General features: G+C 32.7%; 1 protein-coding gene across 1 annotated transcript; it reads left to right on the forward strand.

Moving 5' to 3' along the window:
* Nucleotides 1-11,142: 11,142 nt before the first annotated feature.
* Nucleotides 11,143-12,548, forward strand: LOC113748438 (stellacyanin-like). Its single transcript, XM_027291993.1, has 2 exons — nt 11,143-11,312; nt 12,133-12,548. The coding sequence occupies exons 1-2, from the start codon at nt 11,153-11,155 to the stop codon at nt 12,513-12,515; spliced, it is 543 nt and encodes a 180-aa protein (XP_027147794.1). The 5' UTR covers nt 11,143-11,152; the 3' UTR covers nt 12,516-12,548.
* The last annotated feature ends 384 nt before the right edge of the window (nt 12,549-12,932 follow it).

The raw sequence follows: 12,932 nt of genomic DNA on the forward strand, positions 1-12,932 counted from the left end.
AAGACAGAGAGAGAAAAGGGCAAAGGACACCATATATTGTGTAAGTCCCACAAAAACTGATGCTGTGCTACTACTAGAACAATAAAGGGTGTCTGTTTCTGTACTCTCTCTGTACTGCTTTTCCTCTCTCATCGATCATCTTCCACCCTCAAAAAAGGCAAAAAAAATAAAAAAGGAAAACCAAAAAGAAAAAAAAAAGAAAAAAAATCTAAAAAGTTGTCTTTAGATTCTGTTCAGGGTTTTTCTACCAAATTGCTTTTTTTAGCAACTTGACTGGACACCCATAACAATTCCCATGCCCACCTCCATTCCACACTGCCTTTTACATGAATTGACAAGCACATCTAGTCTTCTTTCTAGCACACAGTAATGGGTTCAGATCTTGAAAAATTTTCTGTTCCAAGTACAAGAGATAATGTAGATCCAAGTCAGTGAATGTAAGTACCATGTATCACATATAAAAAATTAAAAATGAAGGGTATTGTTTATTTGTATAAGTAAGTATTCATCGAAGACGGATGCGTAGTGCACTCGTCTGGCACCCGTTCTCATCACCCCGTAGATCTAGTTAGGCCTCTCCTAATTAAATTAGGATAGAGTACGACATAGATAAAAGTGACGGTGACAACAAAAAAAATTAAGAACATTGCAGTTCTAAAATGGAAAGAAGATATTATCGTGGTTTAGTGCTATTGCAATGATAATAATTGTGGAGAGTATCATCGTTACTAATGTCTAAACATGCCACATTTTCACCATCTAGTCATGCCATTAGGCTACCAGACAACGGACATGGTCCACAGCCACTAACTCAAATATGCTGGCCCCTGAGAAAAGCTGTGTCGAATCTGTCACAAGATTTTAGTCCCCAGTTTAACTAAACTAAGTGATGAAAAAGAGCCGATCCCAGGTGGTTGTCCAATTAATATTCATTGGTTTGTACTAGTTATTAAGCTTTAAAGTTTATAAATTGTTTCAAGAAAACGAAATTTGGTTGACGTCTTAGTCTTTTGATAGTAAAAGACAACTTGCATTGATTATTTAAAGCAGTCCAATAAATATAAAATCCAGTCTTTATGATTATTGGAGTTATTCCCTCCCATTTATTTGAGCCCTGAAATACAATCCTTGGAGGTTTTGTTCATTAAACAAGAATTTATGGTTTTTTGCTAATTTAGTTAGTTGATAGTGAGGATTTATGTTAACCTAAAATTGGGTGAAGAAACCAAGGATAAGAATATAGCACCTAAACTGGAAGAATCTACTATCAGTTTATTTTATTTTTATTTTTTTTTTTCAGTTGGAAGGTGTCCGGGCTCACCCCGACTAATCCTACTATCAGTTTATTCATGTTTCATTTTCTAGTTGTATGCAAAAACTAATGGAGTACAGGCCACAGAAATTTCCGTGTAGAGGTTGAGTTGCACCTGCACCCTCATTCCTTGAATGGTCAATTATTTATTGATGCAATGAATGGTTGATTGGACCTGCATTTACATTTAAGAATGTACTTGCATGTGTTTTATGAACATATACAAAGTACAAAAGAATTTTGCAATTGTTAAGAATCTTGATCCTAAACTAATTTGTGGCAGAAGTGGATGTATTGGTGTCAAGTAGTAATTGAGCATAAAGATGTCAGGAATGTGAGTAAATATATGTTAAGACTGCCTTTAAGTAAAGCTGAGGTAAAACAACTCAGATCATTTATTGTACACCATGACCTGCAGAAATTCATTCAAGCAGTTAGTTGAATCTAGACAATGTTAAAAAAAAAAAAAATTGCAGTATATCTTGGGAAAATCATCAATGATATGAATTAATGTTATATAACAAGAAGGATAAATTTTCAGTGATAAAACTGAAAGAAAACAGCATAGGAAAGGTTAGGATAAGATAATCAAGGCTAATATAATAACCAAGTCTACTCAAACAATAATATTGCACCAAATTAATCAATTGCTAAGTAGTTTTGAGATGCTTTTGAAGGAGTAATGGTTATTTTAAGAGGTAGATCGATTTAAAATGGTTGGTTGACAACAGCTTTTACGTATTCTTAGATTAACAATATCTATAAGTTGTGTTGGACGATTTCTAATAATTTCTTTGCTGTACTTTTAGAAAAAATTATTCTCAAATTTCAAGAGAAGTCATAAAATCTAAAACAAAGTAGAGAGTGTTTGTGTTGTTTCCTGTTTCTGAGGAACTCATAAAAACAAGTTTCAAGAACAACAACAACAGAGAGGACCAAATTTAGAAGGAAAAAAAAACACTCCCAATTAGAAGACTTTACCTATGTATCATGCACATTGCCATATGGTACTATGTTCACACAATAATCAAAGTGGTAGTCACAATTAGAGCCGACAGCTTCATGTTCGCAAAACAATTCAAAAGCAGCCACCCACAAGACCCGAGGCACAAACCCATTGGTTCACCACTTTAATTTTTTGGTTCTTTCTCTTTCATTTACAATTTCTTTTTCACGAAGATTAAAGTAATGATAAGAATGGTTAGATGAGAAGATTTGGAGAAGATCTCTTCCCAACTTCTGTTTTTGTTTTCTAGCTTTTCTTTATGTCCCAATTGCACATTTTATATTACTTCTCTTGCTTTCATTATTGTAGGTTCCTTTGTTACACCTGTTAATTAATAAACTAACTAGTGGGAGGAATGTTCATCTGCTTGGAGCCACTAACCTCTATTGAATATACGTTTATGTTCACTATAATTTTGACCTCTTCTTTGTTTGAATTTATAAAACATTCCGTACTATATAAGTTCTTTGTTTATTTTAGTTTCTTAAGCCATGCATTGGAGCTATGTTAGTACTTTTCTATGTAATGTAAGTATAATATGTGCATACACAAGAGTAGGCCCCATTTGACAAGTAAGTTTTTTGGGTGTTTGTCTAAAACTTTACTATATGTTACTATAGAAATTTTTAAAAAAATTTTTGAAGTGTGTTTTTTTTAAATATTTTGAAGTGTATTGTTTAAAAACTTTGAAAAGTTTTTTGAGATTACCGTAGCTAAAGTTATTAAAAAGCTTGTAACAGATAAACTTGGCAAAAAACTTGTCTGCCAAACAAGGCCTACTTTCATAAACTTAACCGTGAGTTTTTCAATGTTTAGCATAAATTCATGTCATGAAGTTGTGATTCTTCGAGTATCTGCTTGTTGGCATTCCATAAATTGAATAGTTTTCCAAGTTTGTAATGGTCGATAAAGCTGAAGATGTAAAAGAAAGTCTTTGTAATTGTACCTGCTGATACTCCTACTCGTGAAGAGAAGAAGAAAAAAATGCATGAGAACCTATTTTATAAGAGTATTGATCAATATCCTTCTATTCCATCAGTAATATTATAGTCTTGCGTAACTTAACCATGAATTTGTCGCTCTTTAAAATAATTTTATGTCATGAACTTGTCAATTTCAACCCAACTTTAAGTCTAACAATGGCAAGGGACTAAAGATTTTCACTTTGGGGAAAGGCCACTGGATTCTCTACCCACTATGAAGGTATAAAGTGCAAATGCCTGTGCATTAGTTTCATACTTAACTAAAAAGGTGCTTAATCATGTTCTCATTACTGTTACATTTTATTCATGTAAAAGAAAAAGAATGTTGCGTTCATTTAGTTTTCTTGTCATAACTGATTTAATTAACCATGAGAGTGCTTGTATAACATTTGTTATTACTAATAATATTACTTGCACAATTTCAATAATTACCCAATGTTGATAACATATATTAACTTCCTCGAGTTTATCTAATTTTCAGTCTCTCTTTTTCTCCACGAACTTTTACAAAAGCGCAAAGATTCTTCACTAATTTTCAACGTTTCGTAATAGTGGGATCATCTTGTGACATCGTTCTTTGAATTACTAACCAATATGAAGAACAATGACTCACCAAAAGGGCATAGAAGAGGGAATTTATGAGTGAAAAGTCAAATTCTAAGAAGGAAAAACTTTCTAAGTGGAATTGCAGATTTAACAAGATAACCAAGGGAATAGATGAGGGAAATTACGAGAGGAAATTTCCGTAGCCCGCTCTTTAGTAGCAGGTCCTCAGTTCGACCCTCACTAGTAATGTGCTGGCATTCTTAGACAGGGCTCTGTCAGCCTCAGGAAATTAGTCTAATTCACAAGGCCAGAATATCCCGGCGTCGTAAAAAAAAATAATGTTAATATCTAACTAGCTAACTAATTGAGAACCATAACTTTGCTTCCTTACCTCGAAACATCAAGAGAAGCATAAACAAAAATGCCTTTAATTGCAGTGATATTGAAACAAAAGTGACAAATAAGATATTACATGATCAATAGTGAACATGCATGAAAATGGAATTCAACTTGAAGAAAGTGTTGTTTAACTTTTAAATGGGACCGAGGGTGTGAATTTAGTCCTTAAAGTTCATTACATGTGTTACATGTTTTGTTAAAAAGTAACTACAATTTGTTTCAGAGAATGTAAAAAGTGTACATAATACAAAAGTTTTATAATTATACTTGTTGATGTGTACTATACATGTACAGTACAAGTTTTTACTAATTATGGATCCCGTACCTTTTGACTAGAAAATTCTCTCGAGGAAAAAGTATGGATGAGACAAGGAAATTAGGCACGATCATGTTATCTGAAAAACTTTAAACTTGCTCCTGGTAATAATCACTCTTTCAATTTAAACACAGTATTTACAAAAAAACTTCGCCTCTTATATGATCTTTTAGTCAGACCGATCATATTGAAACTTGAACACGTTATGGCTACATAATGGAAGAGCATTGTTTTAGCCTCTTCCTAAATTTTTACATATTATACTTTACCAATAAAAGTTCAAGGTATGATGGGATTTTAATTTTTTTTTATGAAGTTGAATTTGTATTTTATGTGTTACGCAAAAAAAAAATATAAGGATATCATTAAATTTCATATACATGGATATAACATCAAATTTAATATCTCATAGACAAAAATACAAATTGAAACCATTGTTATTATAGTGTAACATATGCAAATCATTGTATTTAACCCTGCCTTTTTAATTCCATAGTATTTAAATGTATTGTATTATTCACGTAAAATTTATAAGTGTAATTTTAATGAACTCATATTTTTTAGCAAACTTTTAATCTTACTTTCAAGCAAAATATTTAATTTTAGGCATTTGCGTACCTTATTTTACTAACAAGTACTATATAATAACGGGATGAAATATTTGTTACATCTCAATATTCAGTTACTTTTCGAACATAAGATTGGACTTCGATATCATCATTTCTTTTCAATTAATTTTTTCTATTCATACCCTTCGTCGATTATTTCGCTGTCAATTCTCGGTATATTTGGAAATGAGTAGATTGTTGGTGAGATTTGACGAATGTAAATAGCACTAAACAAAATCTAACATTTTGCTTTTTAAGTAACTGAAACTTCATTTGCAGGTAAACCTGTGTGATGATAAATTGTATAAAATGATTTTGATAAAAATTATGGCTCTGTTTGGATAACTAATTTTTTCACAAACTATTTTTGTTTGTGGGATCTACAATAACAAATTCCAAAAACAATTTCAAAAGCACACAATCTCAAATATATCTAAAAATAAATAAATAAATAAATAAAATTTATACCCTCATTCTTCTTCCAATCACCCTCACTCACCATACACCACTATCACCACCATCACCTCCTCCCTCCTCCCTCCTCCTATATTCTCCCCATCCTTCCTCTTCCTCTCTCCTTCTCTTCCCACTACTCCCTCCCCTTTTCAATCGCAACTCCTTTTTGATTGTGATCGAAGTGTCACAAGCATATATGAGATTTGAACCCTTTGGTTGCAACTGGAAAAGGGGAAGGGACAAGGATGGGGGTTCTAGCGAGGGGAAAGGAGAAGAGGTGAAGAGAGAAAGGTAGAGGAGAAAGGAGGGGAGAAAGAGGGAGGAGGAGGAATGAGGGGGCGAAAGAGAGAGAGAGAGGAGAGAGGAGGCGGAAGGGGTGGTGGATGTGACGGTGGCAGTGGCAGTAATTTCTAATTTTTAAAAAATATCTCAAAAAATTTTAAATTCTAAAACTACCCTAAAATACATTCTCAAAAACATCTCAAAAATAAAACAAACCATTTATAATAAAAATTTTTCACATATACTACTATAGTAAAATTTTTGAAAAATATTCAAAAAATATCTAATCCATAGGGAGCCTATGGGTTTATCGGTTTTGAGACGACTTATCCATAAAAAGTAATGAATAGCTTATTAGTTAAACTAGGTCATCTTTTCCAGGCAAATAAACGAAACTAGTTTATAGAAACTCAGTTAAAGATCAAAGATAAATGAAAATCAGAGGTTAGAAATTCTGTTTAACAAATTAAGCAAGCGGTAGCACTAAGGATTAATTAAGCATTCATTCCAATTTACTTTTAACTCATCACTGGTGACTGATAGCGTAATTCTCTTTCTATGTAACATTTCCTTGTCAATGGTTAGTTGTGTGGTATGGCATTTTAGTGCAAGTAATTAGTGCAAGTAACATTTCCTTGTCAATGATTAGTTGAGTTGTATGGCATTTTAGTGCAAGTAATTAGTGATAAAATGGGATGATTCATCTACAGGAGCTATTACTAAGAAAAAACACGAATTTTAATGAGGGGTTGAGCTTAAAACAAACACTCAAGGTACATGTCAAATCAAGACAACTTTTAACACTGAGTTTGAAACAACAAATAATGTTTATGAATAATGTTTATGTCATATCAAGAGCACTATTAATCTTCAGCAAGTACCATTTGGCTCCCCTCCCCTCCCCCTAGAATAGACTAGTTTAAATTATAGAAATTCTATTGTATCGACAAAAAAAAAAAAGTACCATTTGGCTCCATTTGTTTGGACATATACTTATAAAAAAAATTATAACTCATTTTCTAACCACACTTTTTGTATCTCTAAAATACATTTACCAACAAAGGTATGTTATGGTAAAAACATCCCAAAAAATAAGCATCCACACAAATATGTTGTCAGACTTGAAAGTACAATTTGAAAAATATCATGACTTGTCTGTGTATTGTTTTTTGGGGCCTTTTAGAAGTTGGACCATTGATCCACTTTTCAGCTGTTACTGAATCGTGATTCGCTTTGACGATGAACGTAAGACAATGGGCCTTCAATGTTAATGGGCTTCACATGCTTCTGTCAAAATAATAAACGTGCTTTTGTATCGCAACAACTTGTGAGGAATTCATGCACAAATTTAATGCTCTTTATCAAAAAAAAAAAAAATTAAAAGTACAAATCTCAATTTCAATACTTAGGGATGGCAATTGGGGCAATGAAGTTTGGTACTAAATATAATATGCAACCAAAAAAAATGTAATTTTAACCACACTAATTCTGATGAAGTTTGGTGATTAAAGTTTTATATCCTATCGCTTTTCTGGTTCAGCACGTAGTTATTAATTTTCTTACTTATCATCCAGTTTATATTAGAAAACTTTGCTAATCGAGCCAGCTATTTCACTTTAGCCCAAAGTCGTAACAATGTTCAAGAAATTGATTGAATTACAAGAAGGTGAGGAACAAATCCTACAATTGCATTGTTTTTCTCCTTGAACTGGTTTTACATTGGCTCAAGAATATTCCTTAACTGCAAATTGAGGAAAAGGTATTGCCATAGGAAACAATAAAACAATTTGCTTATTTGGTTGAAATGGTTTACGTAGATAAACTAGCTACATGTTTTTGTATTTTGGTGGCACAGACAATAACTATTGCTTCAAACATAAGGACAAGAACATTTTGTGAACATTTTTAAAAAAAAAAAAAAAATTATGTCATTTGTTGAAAATTATTGGTAAAAGGAGAAAAGATGTCCAAATTTGTTTGACATGTAAATGTGGATGGGTTACATCTAAAGAAAGTTTCATGGTGACATTTTATCTTAAGTATCATCGCGATATATAGTCACTAATTAAGAAACAAATCAACAAGAGAAAACCTATCAAGATGATATATATTTTGCCTAAATTATTGTCTTTGTGATTGCCATCTAACCTTAGTGGCTCCCAAGTCCAGGGGCAGATTTGCAGTTTGAGATTCAGCCCTACTAATATCTCCTTCGATCGTGAACCCATCATTTTCTGCTGCAGAAAATTTTCACCTAAACTATTAATCTTTGAGATCATAGTCAACTAGCTTTATTGCCTCTAGATCTTGCGAAGGGGTAGGTATGCTGCTTAAGTCTCATCTGTATCTCCTTCAATTGTCAAGACATCAATTGTTGGCGCAGTCAAGTAACCTTTGGCTGGAGCATCTGTGCCTGTCCCGCACACAATTCATCCATTAGTCCAATTGCATTTTCCAAATTTGGTCAACAAGAAACATTAGAATATTTTCCTTATGTATCTATTGAATATAAAAATCACAAACATTTCAGTTAGTATTTATGACAAAAAATAGATGAGGAAAAATATACTAATATTTTCTCTGCTTTAATTTTCTCAAAACTTGAGTCTCAGCTGCCGATGAGGTCTTGGTTTACTAGGTTTAGATATTACCAAAGTGTGAGTCTCTTCTAATTTTTTGTAGTATTTGTCTCACCAAATGTGGGTGTAAATTATAACTTTGAATTAGAATATGATCCCTTGTAATATCTTATGTTGGTCTCACAATCAAGGGTTATATATAATCTATCTTAAAAAATGAGAAGGAAGAAGAAGAAGAAGCGGAGTCTTAGCTTTGTATACTCGACAATGGCGGATCATTTTCTTTTATTTTGAGCCTTTAAAGCACAAGAAACAATACTTTATGCTTTCACCTTTTGAAATCTTTTGATGATTCGCTCCTTTTTTCCCTATCGCTTTAAAAGCATGGTAGTGAATCATAATGCTTTTATCTAAATAATTGTCTAATTAGTATTCTAAAATCACATAAAAAGATGTGAGTCCAATGTTATTTTTCCTGCAAAACAATAAAATTGTTCGGCGAAAGCTTTGCAATTTAGAGGGCGGGTAGCAATTTTAAAAATTTAATAGTGGAATCACTTTCCTTTTTGGTGTGCTTATTGTTGCCCTCAGGACACCTAATAGAAAAAAAAAAAATCCATTATTATACACTTTCATGCATCCCTTGGCCAAGTTTCTTTTTTCTATTTTATTTCTCGATTAACATGTGCCAATTGTTCAATCCCTTTTTTTTTTTTGGTAAGACCGAGTATATAGTTTTTGTTTCCTAAAAAGATTAACAAATTAAAGAATTTAACTCCTAAGATGTCATTATTATTATTTTTTTATGATAACGATAATTTTTCTATAAGCTAATCTATCCTAATCTACAAGGAGGGAGCCTAAAGAGAATACTTGCTAAGAGATCTCCTTTTGAGAGTTGGCATCCTATTCTTCCCTTTTCTTAGTGGTGAATGGCCCACGGAATATCCTTAAAGAAAGATCAATGGTATCATACAATGGCGCAGCCAAGAATTTTGGGTAGATTAATGAAGTTAAGAATGTAAAAGAAAATGTTTTCTTATAAGTATGATTTTGAAAATTATGAATTGAGTGTTAATCTTTTCCATTTCTTTAGTTTAATGATTCAGATTTGATATCTATTTATAACTTTATGAAAAAAAATTTCAAAGCAAAATTTTATAACAACTTGGCCCCCTATGCTTATTTTCTGAATTAGCAAAATACATACATCAAAGATTGGGAACCAAGAGAGAGAGAGAGAGATCAAAGAATGGCTAAAGAAAGGAAAATTTTCAGCTTACATTGTTTAAGTGGAGACGAGCAAGGCAAGGAGATGAGCAAAGTCCTGCATATTTGATCAAAGTGAACTTTTAACCAAAAAAAAAAAAGGTCTAATTAGAATGCTATTCTCGAATATCAGCCCCACTCTTCTTATTCTGCTTGTCCTCTAAAATGCAAAACATGCATTTCTTGCAATAGATAGATTAGCGTGGCAAGAAATTACCTACACATTTGGCCCCAAGTGTATAGATCTGTTAGGGCACTACCTGATTGGTGATACTTCTCCATTAGATTTGCAGACTCCAAGTTAAGATTTTTATTTTTATTTTTAGTTAGCATACAGTCCACACGACTACAAAAGTGCAAAACTGAAAAATATATCGTAATGATTTGATGTATATGAGGCAAAAAAAGTGGTTGAAAAATGTGTTCACGAAAAACGTAAAATTTTTTTGAAGGAAAATGGCAATTCAAATCCAGCAAGTTCCTCCAGAATTGACCAAAAGATAAATTTATTGTATGTATCCATTAGGGTACGATAAGGTTAACAGTAAAATGAAGATACATAAACTAATTGCAGTAGAAATTACACCACCTAAACACTATTGTCATTGGTCATCCTATCATCATAAGACATATATATATATAGAGTCAATGCAGATACGTTTAGAGAAGGATAAAATTGGGCTAAATAAATTACTCCATTTCCCTCATAATGTTTTTCAGGCATATCTCCCACATAATTAATCCCTTACATCAATAAATTCGTTGCACTAGTCTTATCAAAATAAATAAATAAATAAATTCATTGCACTAATTAAATTGACTTCATTTGCCGAAATTTATCGAAAACTTTCCTATCATAAAAATTTAATAAACATGTTATTCCATGCTATGGTCCTTCATAAATTACGAAAAGAAAAAAGAGAAAATCATTTCTTTGTGCATTATCAAACAAGTAATTCATGATTCAAAAAAAAAAAATTGGAGAACTTCAAGCTCGGGCCTGGGCTAAGTCAAAAAGTAATTTGGTGTTGGAAGGCGTTTAACTCCCTACAACCACCCTACCAAAACTGTCCCCTGGACAAACAACTTCCTCATATATCAAGTCAAGCTTGTTTTAACTATGGATTATCAACCTTAATACTTTCATTGAACTAGTAACATCAGGACGAATCTAACCTCAAAAGCTGTACAACCAATAATAAAGCAAGCAGAATTTTGGAGAAATGAGTCTTTTAATTCATCAAGCAATTGAGCTTTACGGAACCATCTCTCATTTTATTTAGTTAGGTAAGCTAATCTTGGCTATAGCCAACAATTCACATCAGTTATATATATATATATATATATATACACACACACACACACCTCATAACTGATCATGCATGTCTGATTAGCAATGGAGAACGTCTTTCTAGTTTCAGTTGCTATAATCTTGGGCTTTGCATTAACATGTTCAGGAACTGTGTATACCGTGGGCGATAGGTCTGGCTGGGATATTAGTACAGATGTTGATACATGGTCGAAGGACAAGATTTTTCAAGTTGGAGATGTTCTATGTAAGTGATCTTATGCCCTTTTGCTGCCATATTTTCTCCATTCACTATAGAACGAAAATTTCTTGAATAGGGTCGGTCCATCCCTTGTGAGGCGCTCTAAATTCTCATATGTTTCAAGAAAGTAGATGTTGTTGCATGTTATGATTACTCATTTATAGCTCTAGGGTCTCTAAATTTACAGTGGTGATTGTGAAGTGCAATTAATGGTGAAGATTATTTGAATTTGAAATTGAATGGATGAGATTCAATGATAATCGAAATCTGTCTCCATTTATTATTTTAACGTCTACATATGTTATACTTGTATTGAGCTTTGTTGGCCATGGAGTCTGATTTTCCCCCTTCGTTCATACTCTAAGAGTATGTTAATAGTATCACTTTTTGTAAACATTGTACAGTGCAATTACAATTATGACTAGAAGTTGTAAAAATTCCCAACTCTCCAGTTATTAATCCACTTAGGGCATGTTTGATAAAACTGAAGTCTGAAATCTGAATCCATTAAATTATTGAATTATTAAGTATTAAACTTAATACATTTGAGTGCATATCACATTCAGTAATAAGTGAATAACTTATCATTTAAGTTTGGGAGCAAGTTTTGCCTAGAAAATTCAGTGTCACTTAATTAATTCAGATATTCAGTTTTTGGTTATCAAACGGTGTGAATATGTTAAGATTTAAATCTATTAAATTTAAATTTTGAATTGAGTTATCAAACAGAGTCTTAATTTATGCAAAACATTTGCTAATTCAATCACCTTATACTACTACACATGAAAAAAAAAAAATTTAATTGACAATTGACGACTTATTGCAGTGTTTCAATATTCATCTTACCACAGTGTAAGCGAGGTAACACAGCCAAATTACGAGGGGTGCAACACGACCAATGTACTACAAACGAGTAGTAATGGGAACACATCAATTCCTTTGAAGAATCCTGGTGACAGATACTTTGTCTGTGGAAACAGGTTACACTGTCTAGGAGGAATGAAACTTCATGTACATGTACAAGATGATCGAGCCCCATCACCAGCATCTGCACCTGAAGCAGAGGCAGGGGGGTCCCTGCCCCCTGGTTCTACTAAGAACAATAACCCTCCTAGTTCAGCCATTTTCAACCGAGTTGGGAAGGTTGATTTCCTTTTTCATGGCATTTTGGGGCTTGTATTGTGTATTATTTGTTGTGGTGTCGTGTGAATTTTAAACAATTTCGCCTCTTGATGGGAATTAGTAGAAGGATCATTCTTGTTTAGCTTGGATTCTTTTTTTTTCTTAGAACGTTAATTTCTTGTTGGAAAATCACTCAACAGAAGCATTTGTAGGGATTCTGATGACTCCAACAAAACAGGAGTAATCCACAGGAAACAATTCAGTCAGTTAATAATAAAACAAAATACTAAAATGCATCCCTCAACAAGAAAAGGGCATAAACAATTATTAGTATTTAAATTGTCTGTGAGATGTCAAGTAGGGTTAGTATAACTTCTCCCAAGTAATTGTAGACATTTTTGCACAGTATTTATCTTTGTGAATCACAACCTCAAATTTTTGGGCAACGACCACTCAATAATATCGGCCTTGTTTGGCAGACAAGTTTTTTTTCAAGTTGTCTGC

Source organism: Coffea eugenioides, chromosome 9 (assembly GCF_003713205.1).
Source record: "Coffea eugenioides isolate CCC68of chromosome 9, Ceug_1.0, whole genome shotgun sequence".
In the NCBI taxonomy this organism is placed as follows: Eukaryota; Viridiplantae; Streptophyta; class Magnoliopsida; order Gentianales; family Rubiaceae; genus Coffea; species Coffea eugenioides.